The sequence below is a fragment of the Pseudonaja textilis genome, chromosome 2, assembly GCF_049901715.1.
Source record: "Pseudonaja textilis isolate UNSWEBS1 chromosome 2, rPseTex1.2, whole genome shotgun sequence".
In the NCBI taxonomy this organism is placed as follows: Eukaryota; Metazoa; Chordata; class Lepidosauria; order Squamata; family Elapidae; genus Pseudonaja; species Pseudonaja textilis.
Window position 1 is genome coordinate 38,510,434 of NC_141991.1, and position 17,724 is coordinate 38,528,157.

The window sequence follows — 17,724 nt, forward strand, 5'->3', positions numbered from 1 at the left end:
CTTGCCTTCACAAGTCATGGGTGCTCCATCCCCGGAGGCTTTCAAGAAGAGACTGGCAGCCATTTTTCTGAAATGGTATAGGTTCAAGCAGGGGAACCCTCCAAGGTCCCTTCCAACTCTGCTATTTTATTTTAAATAAGTTAAGAAACCACCTTCATTTTGTCCTCAAGTAAGTGGAGAACTTTTTTTGAAAGCAGCACTTGCTAAAAGCTCTGAAGACAGTAATCCAGGATTTGGGCTGCATCACATTATTTACTATATATATTGCTTGCTTCATTTTGTCATCCCAATGCTTTATATATGCCTTTAAGTAACCACACTTAGGCAAGGAGTTCCAAAGTTTTATTAGATGTCTCCCACAGCTCTACAAAGGTCTGCTGAAAAGAAATGTCAACAGCCTACTTCATAATAAGAGTGTACAGGAAAATGTAACCTGAGATGCCTCTATGCACATTTCCATATTTGCATTATATAGATGGTTTATCTCAGGATTGTCATAGTAATTCCCTGATACTAGCAGCTACTTCCATCTATAACCCTCAGGTTCTTTAAATGCAGAATCATAGTTAAAAGGAGTCATTTAGGGAAAAATACATTTTTCCTTACATCAGCTGGTGAAAAATTATGTTGTAGTAGAATAAGGCACGTGCTTCACAGAGGACCCTAAAGTAACTGTTCTCTTCCAATGAGAGACAAGATGGGATTCAGTGACAAGAAGTTAGAAGTTACTTGTCCCAAGAGGTTGTTCAGTGGAAGTTCTCAGAGAAGCAAAGACTTGAAGAGTGTGCTTCCTGATTGGGCCTGGGATTTAGCTCCAGAGTCTCAAGACTATTGGAACTAGTCAAATCAAATCAAGCCCTACTTCTGGCGAACAGTAACTCTTCTATTTGCGTTAGGCTGCTTCAGACTTCTGCAATCTCCCAAACACAAACCAGCTTCCCTCTCATATCAACAACATTGCCACACCTAGTTGCCTTTCTACTCAGCTTTCATAGCCACAGGTTGCTGGGTTACTTAAAGGGGCAAGGTCCCGTCTATTTTGCAGGCAGCCTGTCCTCCCACAAACTTATTTTATGTTAAATAAAAATATTTTATTATCTATTATTCCTGGTAGGGGCGGAGGTCACCAACGTTCCAACACTGCTTGGGCCCTGTAATCTGATTAACGGGACAAATTGGGGACCATCTAATAAAAAACCTTATCCTTGTGAAGAGAGAGCTCTTTTGCTGCCCCACATAGATTCCTGGTGGCCATAGGGAGCAGCTGCCTAATGAATACAACACTTACTGTAAATATTTGCCCCATGGAACTCTTTCAGTGAGGAGGTGAGGCAAGAAAAAGTGGCCCTCCAAATTTGGGTACTGAGGCTGGAAAAATGGAGGTCTTAGGAAGTTATCTGCAAAAGCTTGGGACAGGAATGTTTCTCTGCTACAGCTGCTGAAGAAATCAATAATTATCAAAAATAAGAAGAATCTTCAGAAAACATAACAGTAAATCATACTAATTCAAACATAAATTACATCAGTATATTTCAGAAAACAGATAATGCCTTACTTTCAAAATTATTAATCTTGAAGAATGTGAATTGGATTTAAGACCCACTGAAACCAATGGAACTAGAAAGTAAGGTAAACATAACATAAATAACATATAAACAGCTTTGAAATTTCTTTGGATCAGAGTAATCTGTGATGTTTTTTATCGCCACAACTGCTGTGTGCTATTCCATCTTAATCAGATACATTTTTTAAAAAAATATTAAATATAAAATACTTAATTACTTCTGTAAATTGATCTATCATTTGAATGGTAATGTCTTTTATTAAAAATAAAAGTATGTCTGATATGATTTAGTTCTTAAATTTAAAGCAACTCAATAATCAAATGTTTTTCACGCTACGTGCATTAAATGAAAATGCAACCTAGATTCTTTATCAATCAGGGATCAAAGAAAACAAAAACTGCTGGCTAAAATATTCAGAATTTCCAGTGTCTTCTGTTTTGGCAAGACAAATGTGGAATATTTGAGCTGCATCCTTCTTCGCAAAGCCTGGTGAGATCTCTCTGTCCTCCAAGGCTGTCAAGCTTTGTCACTTTAAGTAGTCTGGCAGACTGCCAGCAGCGCAGCGGAACCCCAGATTGGAAGCTGAGCTGTCAGGCGTATTTTGGCTTCGGGCTGCACATCGATATCTATAGCAATAGGACTAGGAAGGAGAATGAGCAGATTACCACAAGTGTTCCCGTGGATGAAACATATCATAGCAGCTTTGCCAAGATGGCAATCTAATAGCTGCCAGGAAGACTATTAGTCATTGAAGGGAGTCATTTTCTACCTAGACTTCACTAAACAGGTGTCCAGAATGGTGCTTCCCATCATGACAGAAACAAGTGGCGCCCAAAGATAATTTGATTCTTACCAGTTGATACAGGTTAATTTCTTTTTAACTTCCTCCTCACTTTTTAACACCGCTTTAATTTTATTCCATGACTCCTCGTGCCCTCCCAGCGACCACTTTATTTTCCTTGGAAAAGAAACCACTTTATCATTAGAGAATTGCAGCTGTAGGCAAATAAGAAGACCTTGGTTGCCATAGTGATTTCAGTATCTTGTCACAGTGGAGTGTCACAGTGACTATGCCAGACAGGGAGTATTTGTGGTGATACATTGAGATTGAAAAAAAAAAGAGAGAGAAATGTATTCTGTTTCCATTCTTAAGGCTTCCAATCTCCAAGTTCATCATAATTCTGGGGTTATTGGGCTAAATGAATCATATTGAATCACTGCTTCTCCAAACAAAAGCTTTTTATAGGGACTAGCTGTATATTTTTGGATGTGTTTTGCCAGGAATTTTTCCTGATTGTTTTTTGGGGGTGGGGCAGAGGCAATACAAGAACTACTGTTTGTCGTGTCAAAAAAAAAAAAGCTGTGACTTGAATGTTGTCCAGGGACATAAAGTTTAGTGGGACCAGACACCTATCAATTTCAATGGGGAAAATTTTATTATTATTTAATTTTTTACATATTAAACTTCATATTTTAACTTTATCTAAAAAGATAATGGCTTGCCAAAAATTTGTAAGAAATGAACCACAACTCACTCACTCTCTCTCTCTCTCTCTCTCTCTGTGTGTGTGTGTGTGTGTGTGTGTAAAACATTAATCTACTACAGTGGAGTTATAAATAATGAGCAAAAATCAGCAAAAATATTATCTTTATATATGTTCTTTCATGTAATATTTATATCTTTCGTAATATTTTGATACAGTAAACCTATGCTTAAACCTAATACTTGTCCTAATAAAATAATTTAATAAGTCTTATGTCATATAAACATAAAGAAAATAATATATATATATATATATATATATATATATGTTTTCTTAAGTTTTTTGTGAGGTATATATATATGGCTTAAGTTTTGTTGGGTATTATTGATCCCATTCGTCATAGTAGTTGTGCTTTTACTTTAAAAGCACAACTACTATGACGTGGGAAAATATCCGAACAAAGCGTATATATATATGTATGTATGTATGTGTGTGTGTATATATATATATATATATATATATAAAAATATAAATATATATAATTTTGCATATCATACATTTAGGTTTCTTTTTCAAGTCTCAAGGGAGAATTTCAAATGCTTGCATATTTGGGATTAGCAAAAATATAGGAAACTTCAGAGAAAAAGGAATATTGTGTTTGTATGATGCCTGTTTCTCTTAAGCAGAACATCTTTAGGCAAATATGAAACATATATTTGCATAGCACAAAATGATTTTCTTAGTATAAATGTTTCCTTAAATAATACTTTCTCACAGTTTGTCTGGTTGAGGTTCTATTTTCACAATAAGCATTTGCTGGCAGGCAAAATAACAAAAATAAGCCAGCATTTAATAACTCTAAATCTAGAAGTGTTACTTTTTTTCTCATCAATTGTTCTTAAAGTGTCATACAAAATAAATTAGAATATGATCAAAATCCAGTTTAAAAAAAAATCTAACACAATTTATGTATTTGTGCTTTTGGGGCCCTGTAATCTGATTAACAGGACAAAGTGGACAAACCGGGGACCATCTAATAAAAAACCTTATCCTTGTGAAGAGAGAGCTCTTTTGCTGCCCCACATAATTCCGGGTGGCCATAGGGAGCAGCTGCCTAATGAATACAAAAGTTGCAGGAACTTAATACAACTAAAAAATAAGGGAAAATATTCACTAGGATTTTCCTTTTTATACTTAAGGAATATAAATTGTAATGCAATGTAAGTCTTTATAATCTTTGATTTGTATTTAGTTTTATTATGTTTATTCACTCAAGATGGACGGAGACTTTATTAAATTATTTTTCATAAAGATTACGTGCTATTTAACTATGTTCCCAAGTATGGAAAGTAGCAGGAACTTTTAGCAGCCTTAATAAAGAAAACTTATCCTGTATACAATAGACTAAAATGGGCCATATTACTTATCTCTAAAGAAAACTTTTATCCTGTTAATTTAATCAGATCTGCTAATTAACGTGTGACATTAATTTCACCTCCAAATAAGATCAAGTAGAATATTTGATCTCACAATAGAAAATTGAAGTTAGGTTACACAGAATGTTTTTTCAATGGTTATTAAATAAGAATCTTTAAAACACTACAGAAGAAAAAGTACATGATTTTCAATTAGAATAAATTAAACAGAGAATGTTTGCTTTGCACAGGATTTTTCAAAAACCTTGGCATTCATTGCATTGGGAATTAGCCAAATGGGTGCATAGGTACATGGATACCTTCCCATTTAAAAATTTGCTTAGGTCTTATTTTAATCAGTTGCTGACTGTTAAAAGTCAATATTTTTTTTAAATGGATTTATCCACAATTTTCCAGATGTTCTCTTTTTAGGCAACACTTCCATGACTTTCCATAGGCTGATAAATACACAATAAGAAGAACTGTCTTTGGTGCAATTCTTTCCCTTTTGTGCACCATGGGAGGTGTGAATGGCCTTTGAGGGAGATGTGAGGGCTGCAGCCCGAGAAATGAGCAAGACAAAGAAAAATGCAAAGCCAGGACAACTACTGAACTACAATTAATTTGAATTAAAGAAAAGCATCATTTTAACTAAAAACAATTTAATGTAATTAAATACAATTAAAATAAATTAAAATTATTACTTATCATGTTTGTGATTCATTTTCATCTGTATCATTTTAAAAATCACAATTTAGCAGAAACTGCTTGAGGGACAGATGGCAGCTGTGATGAGGACACATCCTATGGTCAAGTTGTGCCCATTCCTGGACTGGAGGAAGGATCCTTCAGATGCCTTAGTCATCTTATAACTGGACTATTACAACAGGTACTACCAGACTGCCCATGTAGACCCTCTGGAATCAACAATTGCTGGTTGTCATCTATAAAGCCCATCATGGCAAAGAGCCTAGTTATCTGAGGGACCACCTGTCTCCCCTGATTCCAGCCTGTCCAATAAGATCAGAGTGAGATGCTCCAAGGTTCATTCAATTAAACAAGTAAACACATTGCCTGGAAATTCATCTGCCTCTCACCCTATTAGAGTCCTGCAAGATTTTAAAACATGGCTTTATTTCTAGATCTGAAATAAGGCTGTTTGTTGAGCCTCTGACAAATTTTATACAGCATGGTTTTTGTTTTGTTTTGCTGATTTGGGGGTTATTTTTATCCAAGCATATATATTCTTGGTTTTGCTTTTGCTTTTTTTCCTCTTTTTAACTTTGTAAATTGCTCAGAGTATAAGTGGCCATCCTTCTAAATCTAACACAACAAGCACGCAAGGAAAGTGTTTGTGGAAGCCTTCTGACTGCCAAATGTGTAGCTCTGGGGCCTCAATTTCTGTGCCCCTGCTCAAAGGGTCTCTCCCCCTCCATTCAATATGGCTAGTGAAACTCTAAAAAATTCTATATGGGTTGCCTGAGATCTTATTATTCTAATTGTTTGTGACTAAACATAATAGGGATGCGAAGAGCCAAATTGATTCTCAGCCACAGAAACTCACTGGAATGACTTTGGAGCGGTCACCATTTTTCTCCCCTGCCAATTCTATGGGGTTATTGTGGGGTTAAATTGGAGGAGAGTAATATTAAATAAGTAATAACAAATAGCAAAATAAAAGCAGAGCTTGGCTTCTTCATTTCCTCTTAGGTTAAATAGATTTTAACATATTGTTAGCTGTGACCCAAAGCCGGGACCACTGAGCTTCTATTCAATTATACTGCTCTTGCAGTATCTCACTGCATCTTTTATATATCACATAATAGTTCTGGAAATCTTCTAAGAATAGCATCCTTGGAGACAAAAACTAGATGAAAAATCAGTCTACAACCTAGAGTTCCCCCATGAAAATTAGCTTGTAGTCCAATGTTTGTTATACCTGTGATGGCCAAAATGGATTTTATTTATTTTTTGCCTCAAAAAGACACTTTGATATTCTTTAAAAATCCACAAGCTGGCAGTTTTAGGAGTTGATTGCTGGAGAAAAAACAAGATTGTCAAGTTCATTGTTGTCTTAAGAAGATGGAACAGCTAAATTGCCATCAAGCTAAAATTAGAAGACAATTGGCATTTTATCTCAGCTCAAATAAACTCCAACTAGAGCTTGCTTATTCATCAAGTGATTTCTATTTGACATACCACTTCCAATAGGCTCCTGTCTTCAAATATTCACAATTTATTTTTTTATTAGCTTTTACTGGATACACAAATAAAGACTGCAGATTGCTATCATAAGACCAATAAATACAGAAGGATATTTATCATTACCTTATGGCACATATAGGATCCACCTTTCTTCACTCGGTCCGACCCTTCTGAAGGTCCTTTCTGGGGACAAAGGGATGCCTATTATTGTTGATCCATACAAGACTAACTGTAAGTATCAATCAAAGGAATTCAGAGAGATTTCTTGGAGGGCCGAGTGGGCCATTGTTCACAAGCATACTACAATTACTGCAGTTTTTACACCAAGAAATAACAATTGCAATGTTTGAGAAAGGATGACTGGAAGATAACTTGGTATAATTGCTCTAGCCTTAATACAACAGCTATTTCAGTTTTAAATAACGGCTCTTCTGTCAAGTCTGCATACAGCATTCTATTTTTGTTTCTCTGTGCAAGCGTGTAATGCATAGCTAGGACTTGATGACGGTATCGAACCTGCGATGATGGATGGAAAATGAAAAGGGATTAGCACAAAATATATCCCCTTTTTATGGAGCTGTACTATTTATGCTGATTTAAGAGCTGAAGAGCTCTGGTTAATTTGGCTTTTGCTGAAAACTAGTTGAATGATGGATTTGGTGGTTGATCAACATTCTGATAACGTTTCTTGAAGCTCAGCATTATAGAAGTCTAGTTCTTCACACTAATTTAGAAGGCAAGTTCCCAAAGTTTATTATTTCTGCTGGAAATTTGTTGTTTTTTTTTTCAAATAAATGAATAGCAAATTAATTAATGAAACATGTAGACAATCCCCATCTCTTTTCCTGCAAAATCCTAGGAGCTATTTGGTGTCACTTATTCAGTGTAATCAGCAGCAGTGGCTAAGTTTGTAATGTTTCAATTACCTCATAGCCAAGATTTTCTGGAGAAACAGGTGCTTTGAATCTGTTTGCCCCTTTCATACATACATTTAAAAGACCTAAACACCTCTCTAGAAGGAAAAGAAGTGACAAAGCAGGGCTGATATCTGACAACAATTCTGAACTTGTTACTGAGATTTTATCATGTTCATGATTGGGTGTAAATAACAGAGTTAAGTAAAAATTTAACACCCCTTAACTACTTTTAGTTCTCCTTATATGCATATGTTATTTAAAAGCTGATCTAAGAACTCTTCTTGACCTTGCAAAAGCAAACATTAATTTAAAATCCAATAATTCTTAACATATCAGAATTTTACACTGGCATGCTCCATATATAGGATTTTACATTATATCTACCCTTTCTTTTTGGAGCAGAAGGGATGTTTTTCTATTTTTACATAATACTGTACAATCCTGTATGGTGCTTTCAGTTAGATTGGTATTATGTATTATATGACTGGATTCACCCTATTTTGACCTTATTAACCTAGATAGTCAGTTGTTATTCTATGGAATTTAAGCCCTGTACTATAACATCCATTTCTTTCTACTCTGAGAGCTTATGTAAAGGTGGATTACAGATGCCTTTCTCAGATTCTATATATCCCTTCTGGCCACCAAAGAGGACAGGACCTGGATAGCTCCTGAAAAATAATCATGTAAATGAATTCAATTCCAAGTAAAGGTTTGAATCCCATAGAATAACATCTAACTACCACCATTGGTGTGATATAGGATGGAACAAGTCATATAATGCTCCAAGTGTGATTGTAACTTTTTCCTCCAAGGACAACTCTACTCAGTGTTGGTAAAAAGGGAGATGTCTGGCCCTCGATCCCTGGACTGCGAAATAATTTAGGGATTGACTAACTATTTAATATCTACATAAGCTTCTGGCACCAGTTTTCTATTTGCGTGGAATGAATTATGCAGTTGTAGCTTTCTGTTCTCAGCTGACCAAGTATCGCCATGGTAGTTTACAGTGCCTGGAAGCTATAGGAGTCTGGCTTGGGAAGAACAGGCTTTGACTAGACCACAGCAAGACTGAATAGCTGGGTTTTATTTTCCATGACTGAGTCTGGAAGGGTTGCACTTCATCAGAAAAGTACAGTTGGGGAATCTTTCTGGACTAATGGTTTCTGGTTGAGATCAGGTGGCACCCCTGGTCATTAGGCTTTTGTACAAATCCATCTTGCACATCAATTGTGCCTGTTCCCATAGAAGGAAGTTTTGCTCATGATAATTTACCTCTTTGTGACTTCTTGTTTGGTCGAAAGCCATACTCACTGTCACACCCCCATCTCGAAAAGCAAGACCGGAGCAAAAAGATATATATCAAGATGTAGTTGACTGTAAAATAAGCTAACCCATTTGTAAAATTGATTTCCCATCTGCACATACCAATGTTTTTCTTAAGCAAACACAAATCACTTTCACAAAGAAACATAGAGGCATGCCCATACATACAGGTAGGTTATACATGTACAACCACAATTAAGCCCTAAATCTTGATTGTTGAACAAAATGGTTAAGAGTAACACCTTCACTCAACAGCTGCAATCCTGGCATTCCTGGTTGCAGTCATCAAGTGATTAAGTGAATGGAGTCCCAGAGAAGTAGTGCAGGATGTCTGGGAAGATGAACCCTGGGAGGCTCAACTTTGGAGCCGGAAATCCTCCCTGGTGAAATCCAAGCAGGATCTTCAGCTTCTGAGTGAAAGACATTTGCACGCAGCCTCATCGTGCCTCTTAGGGTCTTCTCCATCCATCTAAGGCACCTAGTGCTGCTTACCTTATTGCCTTGCCTCTTCACCCTTTGCTTAGATTTTGGCTCCCTCTCATTAAAAGAGCTGCCTGTCAAAGGATCTCATCTCTCCTCTATACATGGAAGGGAAGTCCTTTGTCACAGTATAGGAAGTGCTAAAATCATCAGAAGCTAAGCTCTGTTCTCAATCCCAGTAAAGGAATTCAGCTCCCCTTGGCAGGCAGCTCTTTCAGCCAATCCCCAGAGATGAGAGGGAGGCCTCTCGACAGAGAAGCAGCTTTCAATCTTCCCTGCCTGCTTCCCCTTTGACTTTCTTTGGAAGCCGGCAGAGAAATTGCAAATGGCAATCACATGATTACGGGGCACTTGGCACTCAGATTGTGATCATGTGACTGCAGGGGGGAGGGGGGAGCAAAAGGCAGAGAAGCACGATTCTCCTTAACAGCATCTGAAAAAACTTGTAGTCCAGCATTTTTTTTAAAAAAATTAAACAATCTATACATCATTTAAATTTACAGAACAATTGAAAATGATTTTAAATGATTCTAAACTTCCGTTTGTTAAAAAAAGAGCTGTGATGCATAGACTGAAATAGATACTGAATAGAGCTGTTCAGCAACCATCTATTTCCAAAAGCAGAAAGGCTAAAATTAAAGCCATCTCCAAGTTAAGAAGAAGCACTTATCATAGTCATGCTTGAATGCTTCTTGGCAATCTGATAATTTTCAGTTAACAAAACAAGATCAGGTCATTATTCTCTTCTTCTTTTTCACATACATTCAGACATAATGGCACCATTAACCATTTTTCGTTACCATTAACAGCAAAATCTTATTGGCTTTCTACTAATAATTGAAAGAAATGCTGTTCTGCCATTAACAATTTTATTTATTTATTTTATGTATTTATTTTGTCAAGCAATTATAAGATAACAGGTATAAGTATAAACATAGTTATGAATACATGAAATGGATACATATAAGAAAAAGAAATAAATAAAAGAAAAAAATAAAAGAAATAGGACAGGGACGGTAATTAAATAGATTAAGTTGCCATGCTCACTAATATATTATTCTCACAACTGGCAGTCCTTAGACATTTCACCCCTTACGTAACTTTGTCTTTATTTATTTAACAGACACCCATATTTTATCCTAATAAATTTATACAGTGTGAAAAAGAGTACTAATTTTTATCTACCTTGAATGCCCAGAGTATTTTGGTAGACAAAGTCCAGACCCTGACTTTGGAAGGCTCCAAAGAAGAGAAATGGATATATAATCCTAAAGCAGTCACTTATGATGACTCCCACTGCAGATGTATGTCTTTCAATTCAAATAAATACATGTGTGAATAAGTCAAACAGATTTATTCAACTCAATAAATCAATAGTCTTGGTAGACAATCACTTAAATACGAGCCAGCAATGTGCTGCAGCTGCCAAAAAAAGCCAACATACTCCTAAGGCTGCATTAACAGAGGAATAGAACCAAGATCATGTGAAGTGTTAGTATCACTTTATAATGCCTTGGTAAGACCACACTTAGCATATTGCATCCAGTTTTGGTCATCTTGGTGTAAAAAAGATATTGAGACTCCAGAAAATGAGAAGAGAAGAGCAACAAAGATGATTAGGGGACTGGAGGATAAAACATATGAAGAATGGTTGCAAGAATTGGGTAAATCTAGTTTAATAAAAAGAAGGAAGATAGATAGATAGATAGATAGATAGATAGATAGATAGATAGATAGATAGATAGATAGATAAGATAGATCATAGCATAGCATAGCATAGCATAGCATAGCATAGCAATGCTTCGCATAGCATAGAATGACAGAAGTGGAAAGGATCTTGGAGGTCTTTTAGTTTAACCCCTTATTCAGCATATAGAGAGAGAGATTGGGCAACCATTTGTCTGAAATGCTATAAAGTTTCCTACTTGTGGGTGGGACTAGAAGATCTCCAAGGCCCCTTCCAAGTCTGTTATTCTGTTAACTTCATGCATGAATAAATCAGGCAGAGAAAGTAAAACACTGGTGAGCATTAGTACTAGGTCTTGTCACAACAGATGCCTCATTAGACAAGGGAAATATTTCCTAGTATGAAGCATTGGCAAGTATCCTGAAGGGAGCATGGTGGCTTAGGAAAGTCTCTGATAAAGGTAAATGAAAAAAAGTTGCATTAATGAGAAATTAAATATCTACAAATTGAAGATATCTTTGCGTGTATAGGATATTTGGAAAGAAGTGTCTGCATTTGGATAGTGCTCACATTTACTAGACTTACACATCTGCATTAAGACAAAGTGTCTGTTTCAGAAAATGCAAATTAACACAAGTACTTTAACTTCTAATCTCAAGTTGATACATAAACTATAACATAAAAATAGAAGCTATTACAAAAGAAATTCTTGACAGAAGCCTTAATTAAAGTAACAAAGCATTTTGCTTGTTTGCTTGTGCAATCTGGAAGAATTTGTATTTACTACTTCAGAAGAATGTATTGATTGATTTTATACCCGCCCCTGCCTTAATTATCTTTATAAATGATTCAAGTGGCAAACACACACAACACTCCTTCCTCTTCTTATTCTCCCCAAATCAACAACTCAGTGAGGTGACCTGGGCCGAGGGAGAATGAAGTGAGGTGACCTGAGCTGAGAGAGAATGACTGTCACAAAACTAAGGTGCTTTGGAGGTCTAAACAACCAACACAAAATAAGCAGTTTTCCATTCCATACCTAATTAAATAAGCAATCCTATTTTGCCAATTACTTAAGTTCGCTGTTTTGAAATGCCCCCATATATGGTTAACAGAATCTTGGAGAGAAAAGACTCTTATTTTACTGAACAAATTTGGCAATGGTTTATTTCATCATGTTTTACTGAGTAAACCACAACTGACTGAGTTTCCAAAGCAAGCACACAAACCGAAACTGTACCATTCAAATCTGAGAGAAGCATGTGAAAACAATCACATGCATTTTGAGCCAGAGAAGGCTGTTTGCCAAAACAAACCAAAGGCCTATCTAAAGCAACCTCATGCAGCTTTCCACAATGATTAACCATCTACCTCCTGGAAAACCCACAAAGATATGTGGACAGATTATGGCAATCTTCCTAAACCAGTTGCTCTGCATCTTACATTGAATGTGTTGTTTGAGGCTATGAATTGGAGTTCTAAAGTAAATTAGCTTGAAACAGAAGAATGAAGCCTCTTTCAAATTTAGCCCTTGGAAGAAACAGGGGCAGGAAGATCTTTTCAGAGAGTCAATCATTCCATTTTACAGGCATTTTTTTTGAGAGAGAGAAGAGGGCTTCCAGATCTAACAAGGACTCAAGAATTGGGTGGTTACAGAAATTGAAAAAATACATCAATGAAAAGTAGATAGAAAAGTAGATAAAAAGCCCACAATAACCTTGGTCAGCTGAGATTTTTTTTCTTTCCACCATGATGAAAAGTTGACATGGAGAATTAATGGAGCCTGTGGGCCACTGCAAAATTAAAGCTTAAGCCAAGTAAGAGAGCTGGCAAACACAAACTCTTGCCTCCAGAATCATACTAGTTTCCATGCAAATTGAGGCATTAGAAACACAGCATTTGCAACTGCTCTAAGAATGGCAGCAGCACAACTGTCAGGACAGTAAATCAGCAGCAGGAGATACTCACCGGGCTGTATGTTTCATCTGCAGAATGATTAATTTCCCACCAATCTGATGTCCACTCCCAGGCATTTCCCACAATGTTGTACAAGCCATAACCATTTGGAGGAAATGCTGTTACCTGCCTCAGAAAAAAAAAAGTGGTCAACAGTGAAGGAAAATTAGATTATTTATCCTGTAAGTAACCAATGAATTTACTGAATGGGAAAGAAGAATTCATCTGTACAATATCGATTTGCAGGGTTTTTTTGTTCTTAATGATCATGATGATCTAGGTTACAATTTTCTCATTACTAGGAAAAAAAATCTTTCCTTAACATATTCCCTAAATTCTCATGTTTTACAGAAAGACCCCTTGCCCAGATCTTTAGGTACTCTGGCCACAGAAGAATATCTAGTTGTCCATTTGAGCAATTTTGATATATAATCCATTTTTTTAATGTCATTTTGATTCAGCTCTGATGCATCAACATTATTTGATGTGTCCTTCATTGTTGCAGCTCGATAGCCCTGCTGAAGGATATGTTTCCTTAGTAAGTGCCAACTCTCTTTTGCTGCCAATAATAATAATACTAAGGAAAATAGGTGGATGTGGAATGTTTATCCAACAGTTAAGGAAGAAAAAGGGGCATTGGAAGAATATCTGAAGATAGTGAAGAAGATGCAATGAAGCTAGTATAAGAGGAAGGCTTACAAATACTAGAGAACCAAACTACAAGAAAGTTCAAATGAAGAGAAGAAAAGAGACATGGCAAGGTCAAGATTTATATGCCCAATACATGGAAAAGCTAGCAGGCAAAGCAGATAACAACAAACTCAGCAATGGATAAGAGCAGGAAAGTTGAAGAAGGAGGTGTAAGATCTAATTCTGGCTGCACAAGACCAAGCTTTAAGAACAAATGCATACAAATCTAGAATTGAGAAGACAGCCACAGAGAGCAAATGGTGCCTCTGCAAAGAAGCTAAAGAAACAGTGGACCACCTAGTTACCTGCTGCAAGAAGATCACACAAATGGACAACAACTGCATCACAACGCAGCAACAGTGGTACACTGGAATATTTGCAAGAAATACCATTTGCGGTGGGACCACAAAATAAAGAAAGTGATAGAAAATGAAGGACCTAAGTGTTCTTGCACTTTAGAATTCAAACAGACAATCACCTGCCACACAATACCCCAGACTTAACCAATGCTGATAAGAAAGACAAAAGTCTGAATAGTAGATGTAGCAATACCTGTAGACAGCAAAGTAGAAGAGAAAGAACTGGAGAAAATAACAAAAAATAAAGACCTGCAAATAAATACTGTGGCAAAAGAAAGCAAAAATAGTACCAGTAATAATAAGTGCCTTGGGTAGAAAACCAAAACACCTGGAGCACCACTTGAACACCATTGGTATTGACAAAATCACCCATCATCTGCAAAAAAACTGCTTTACTTGGAACAGTTTACAACTTGCATTGATACCTATAACACCATCAAACAACAACATGTGCCTATTTCACGTCCTTGGGAAGGACTCAACTGGTAACCAAACCTAGTCAAAGCAACTGGTTGACTGAGAGCAATCACAAAAAGAATATACACTAAATGTATATGGTGCCAGACTATCAGCAACTCTGGCCAATTTACACAGTTGTTACAAACATTTTAAAATACGGAACAATATCAATAGGTTACCCTTTACTGCATGGATAGAAGTTTCCTATCCAATTCTCAAAAATACACAGTCATGCACAGGAAATCGTTTGTGAGAATTTATGTTAGGCCTGGATCAATAATGGAGGAGGCAAAGCAATCCATTTGAAACAAAACAGCACTTTGATCTTTTCTTTGGTAGGCGATAATCAGAATACATCAGTATTAAGGACCAAAACAACTCATTCTCATTATATGTGCAGGTATGGCAGTTCAGTTATAAATTGCTTTTCTTTCTGACCCTGACATTTGTGATTAGAGAACGGCTTGTTACAAGAGAAAAGTGCACTACAAAGCTCTCTATCCAGCAGACATAGGAGAGAAATGCCAGATGTACCTCATTAACTTTTTTTCCTACAAATTAATAGAGGTGAGGTTGCAATCAATACATAGAGTCACCAGCTCCACTCTCTCTGCCTGTTCTCTATTTTTCACCAGAAGAAAATTAAAAAGTTTCTCAACCTTCCCTCCCCTTCCCTTTATCCTTAGGCTTAATGGCAGGGGATCATTTCTTAGTGTTTCTTCTTTACCAGTTCAAAACTGGTGACTGTTGAAAATATCTTACATAGTGACAATGTAAATTACTACACTTTTGAAAATAACTCTTTCTTTATGGTTGATATTTATACTAACCATAGATAATGGAATAGCCAGAGCTGGAATAGATCACACCAGAAAGGATAAGTGATGGGAACTTTTGTAGAGACTTTGGAGGCGTACACAAGATTTGGGGGCACGCTCTGAGATCTCAGATGATATCCCCTTCCCCAGGTAACTAGATCTGGGCTCCAAATATCCAGAAGCCTGCTAGATAACAGCAAAAGATGCTGCACACTAATTTTTTGCCTAACCTCGGGTTGATTTATTGTTGCCAGGAAAACTACAAGGATGTGTCCATAAATTTATCAAGAATCAAGCTTAATTTAAGTGGAATCTAATTTAAATGTTGTATTTGAACTAATGTCTATTACTGCTTACCTACTCTGTACTCACAGCAAGACATGTCAGAATTAAATTAAAATATATCTTGTTGAACATAAGCTTCTTCTGTTTTTTAATGGGAAACTCTAATTTCTGTACCATGGAATTATGTTATTTGGGCTCTCCTTTTTACTTATAGTCACAATACTTTATGGAAGGATGTTGACTAAAGGCCATTTGCTAGGAGTCTAATGGGCTTCCTTGGTCACCATGAGAACAGATGGATGGACAAGGACAGAGATCCAGTCCAGCAGGAATTGTTCACGTTAGAAAAACGATTTCTATTATAACAGCTGGAGACAAAGTAAAATCATGAATTATTTTTCATTGACTGTCACCTCTTAACCTCTTTGTATTCTTGTTAAATTATTGAGTGCACCAATGTTTTAATGGTGTACTTAGATGATTTTACACTCTAATTAATAATCTAAGCAGGCTATCTCTTGGGATGCGCATGCTTTTACAGTTCAAAACAACTTGGTTTAAAACGCTATTCCTGTGTTAACATCCTTCAGATTTTCCTGACATCTGTTTGTCTACAGATTATCCAAGCACTGTGCGAGAAGAAATATTTCTGTTATATACAGTGGGCCCATCACCATTTTGAAGGATCCTTGCACCTTTTGTTTTAAATTGCTTTAAGGTTCCTAACTTAGGGGTAGCACTATTATATGCTTCCATACAAAATTACTCTGGCCCATAGGGAGGGTAAATGATCCACATTTCCCTCCATTTTAAAAGATACTTTGTACAAAACCATCATAATTCACTTGACATTTCTTAGGCCTCATTCCCTAGAAAGGACAACTATGCCTGAAAATGGCATTCAATTTTCTCAAATGGTCAATAGTGATTGCATTGAAGTCAAAAAGAACCACAAAAAGCTTTTTGGGGGAGAGGGAGAGACAAAATTCTGCTGCAGACCCAACATAGAATGGCCATAGCTGTCACAAGCCTATTTTCCCAAATGGGATACATCTTTACTGATATACCTGATGATTTACATATACCTGGCTCAACTGAGAGAGGGATGTTGGACACCTAGTGGACAATCACTTAAACATGATCCAGCAGTGTGCTGCAGCTGCCAGAAAAACCAACAGAGTCCTAGGCTGCATTAACAGAGGGATAGAATCAAGATCATGTGAAGGGTTAGCACCACTTTAGAATGCCTTGGGTAAGAGCACACTTGGAATATTACATCCAATTCTGTTCACCATGATACAAAAAAGATGTTGAAACTCTAGAAAGAATACAGAGAAGAGCAATGAAGTTGATTAAGGGACTAGAGCCTAAAACATATGAAGAACACTTGAAGGAATTGAGAAAGTCTAGTTTAATGAAAAGAAGAACTAGGAGTGACAGGATACCAGTGTTCCAATATTTGAGGTGCTGCCGCAAAGAGGTCAACCTAGTCTCCAAAGGAGCTGAAGGCAGGACAAGAAGCAATGGATGGAAACTAATCAAGAAGAAAATCAACCTAGAACTAAGGAGAAATTTGCTGACAGTTAGAACAATTAATCAGTGGAATGCCTTGCCTCCAGAAATTGTGAGCGATCCAACAATGGAGGTTTTTAAAATGAGATTGGACAACCATTGCCTGAAATGGTGTAGGGTTTCCTACTTGAGCAGGAGGTTGAACTAGAACACCTCCAAGGCCCCTTCAATTCTGTTATCATATCACTAACTTACAGGTGCGGTGCCTTTGTAGCCATCTTCCTCTGTATTGCTTCTAGGGAATTCTCCCTGCCAAATATTTGCATAGTGCTGACCATTTGGATGAAGTTTGTTTCCCCACGGGAAAAGTCTGTCAAAAGAAGCATGGACAAAAGTTAAGGAAGGCAGTTGTGCAATTGTACTGTTTAATCATATTACTATAAAAAAAATAAGACTACTATTAAAAAATCGTTAGCTAATGGCATATTAGGGGAGGGAGGGAGGGAGAGAGAGAGAGAAAGAGAGAGAAACAGAAAGAGAAAGAAAGAACGGACACCCCCCCCCCC

The 17,724-nt window shown here is 36.7% G+C and overlaps 1 protein-coding gene and 1 long non-coding RNA gene across 2 annotated transcripts in view; one reads left to right on the top strand and one right to left on the bottom strand.

Annotated features, from left to right (window-relative positions):
* Window positions 1-326: 326 nt before the first annotated feature.
* SUMF1 (sulfatase modifying factor 1) overlaps window positions 327-17,724 on the bottom strand; it is a 76,118-nt gene continuing 58,720 nt past the window's right edge. Inside the window, exons 6-9 of the mRNA XM_026722524.2 lie at window positions 17,414-17,528; window positions 13,048-13,161; window positions 6,793-6,852; window positions 327-2,205 (exon numbers count right to left, since the gene is read on the bottom strand). Coding sequence (XP_026578309.2) covers window positions 2,092-2,205; window positions 6,793-6,852; window positions 13,048-13,161; window positions 17,414-17,528 — 403 coding nt within the window. The 3' untranslated portion in view covers window positions 327-2,091. The remainder of the gene's footprint in view (window positions 2,206-6,792; window positions 6,853-13,047; window positions 13,162-17,413; window positions 17,529-17,724) is intronic.
* LOC148126831 (uncharacterized) overlaps window positions 6,701-17,724 on the top strand; it is a 59,437-nt gene continuing 48,413 nt past the window's right edge. Inside the window, exon 1 of the long non-coding RNA XR_015741612.1 lies at window positions 6,701-6,900. This is a non-coding gene — a long non-coding RNA (uncharacterized LOC148126831). The remainder of the gene's footprint in view (window positions 6,901-17,724) is intronic.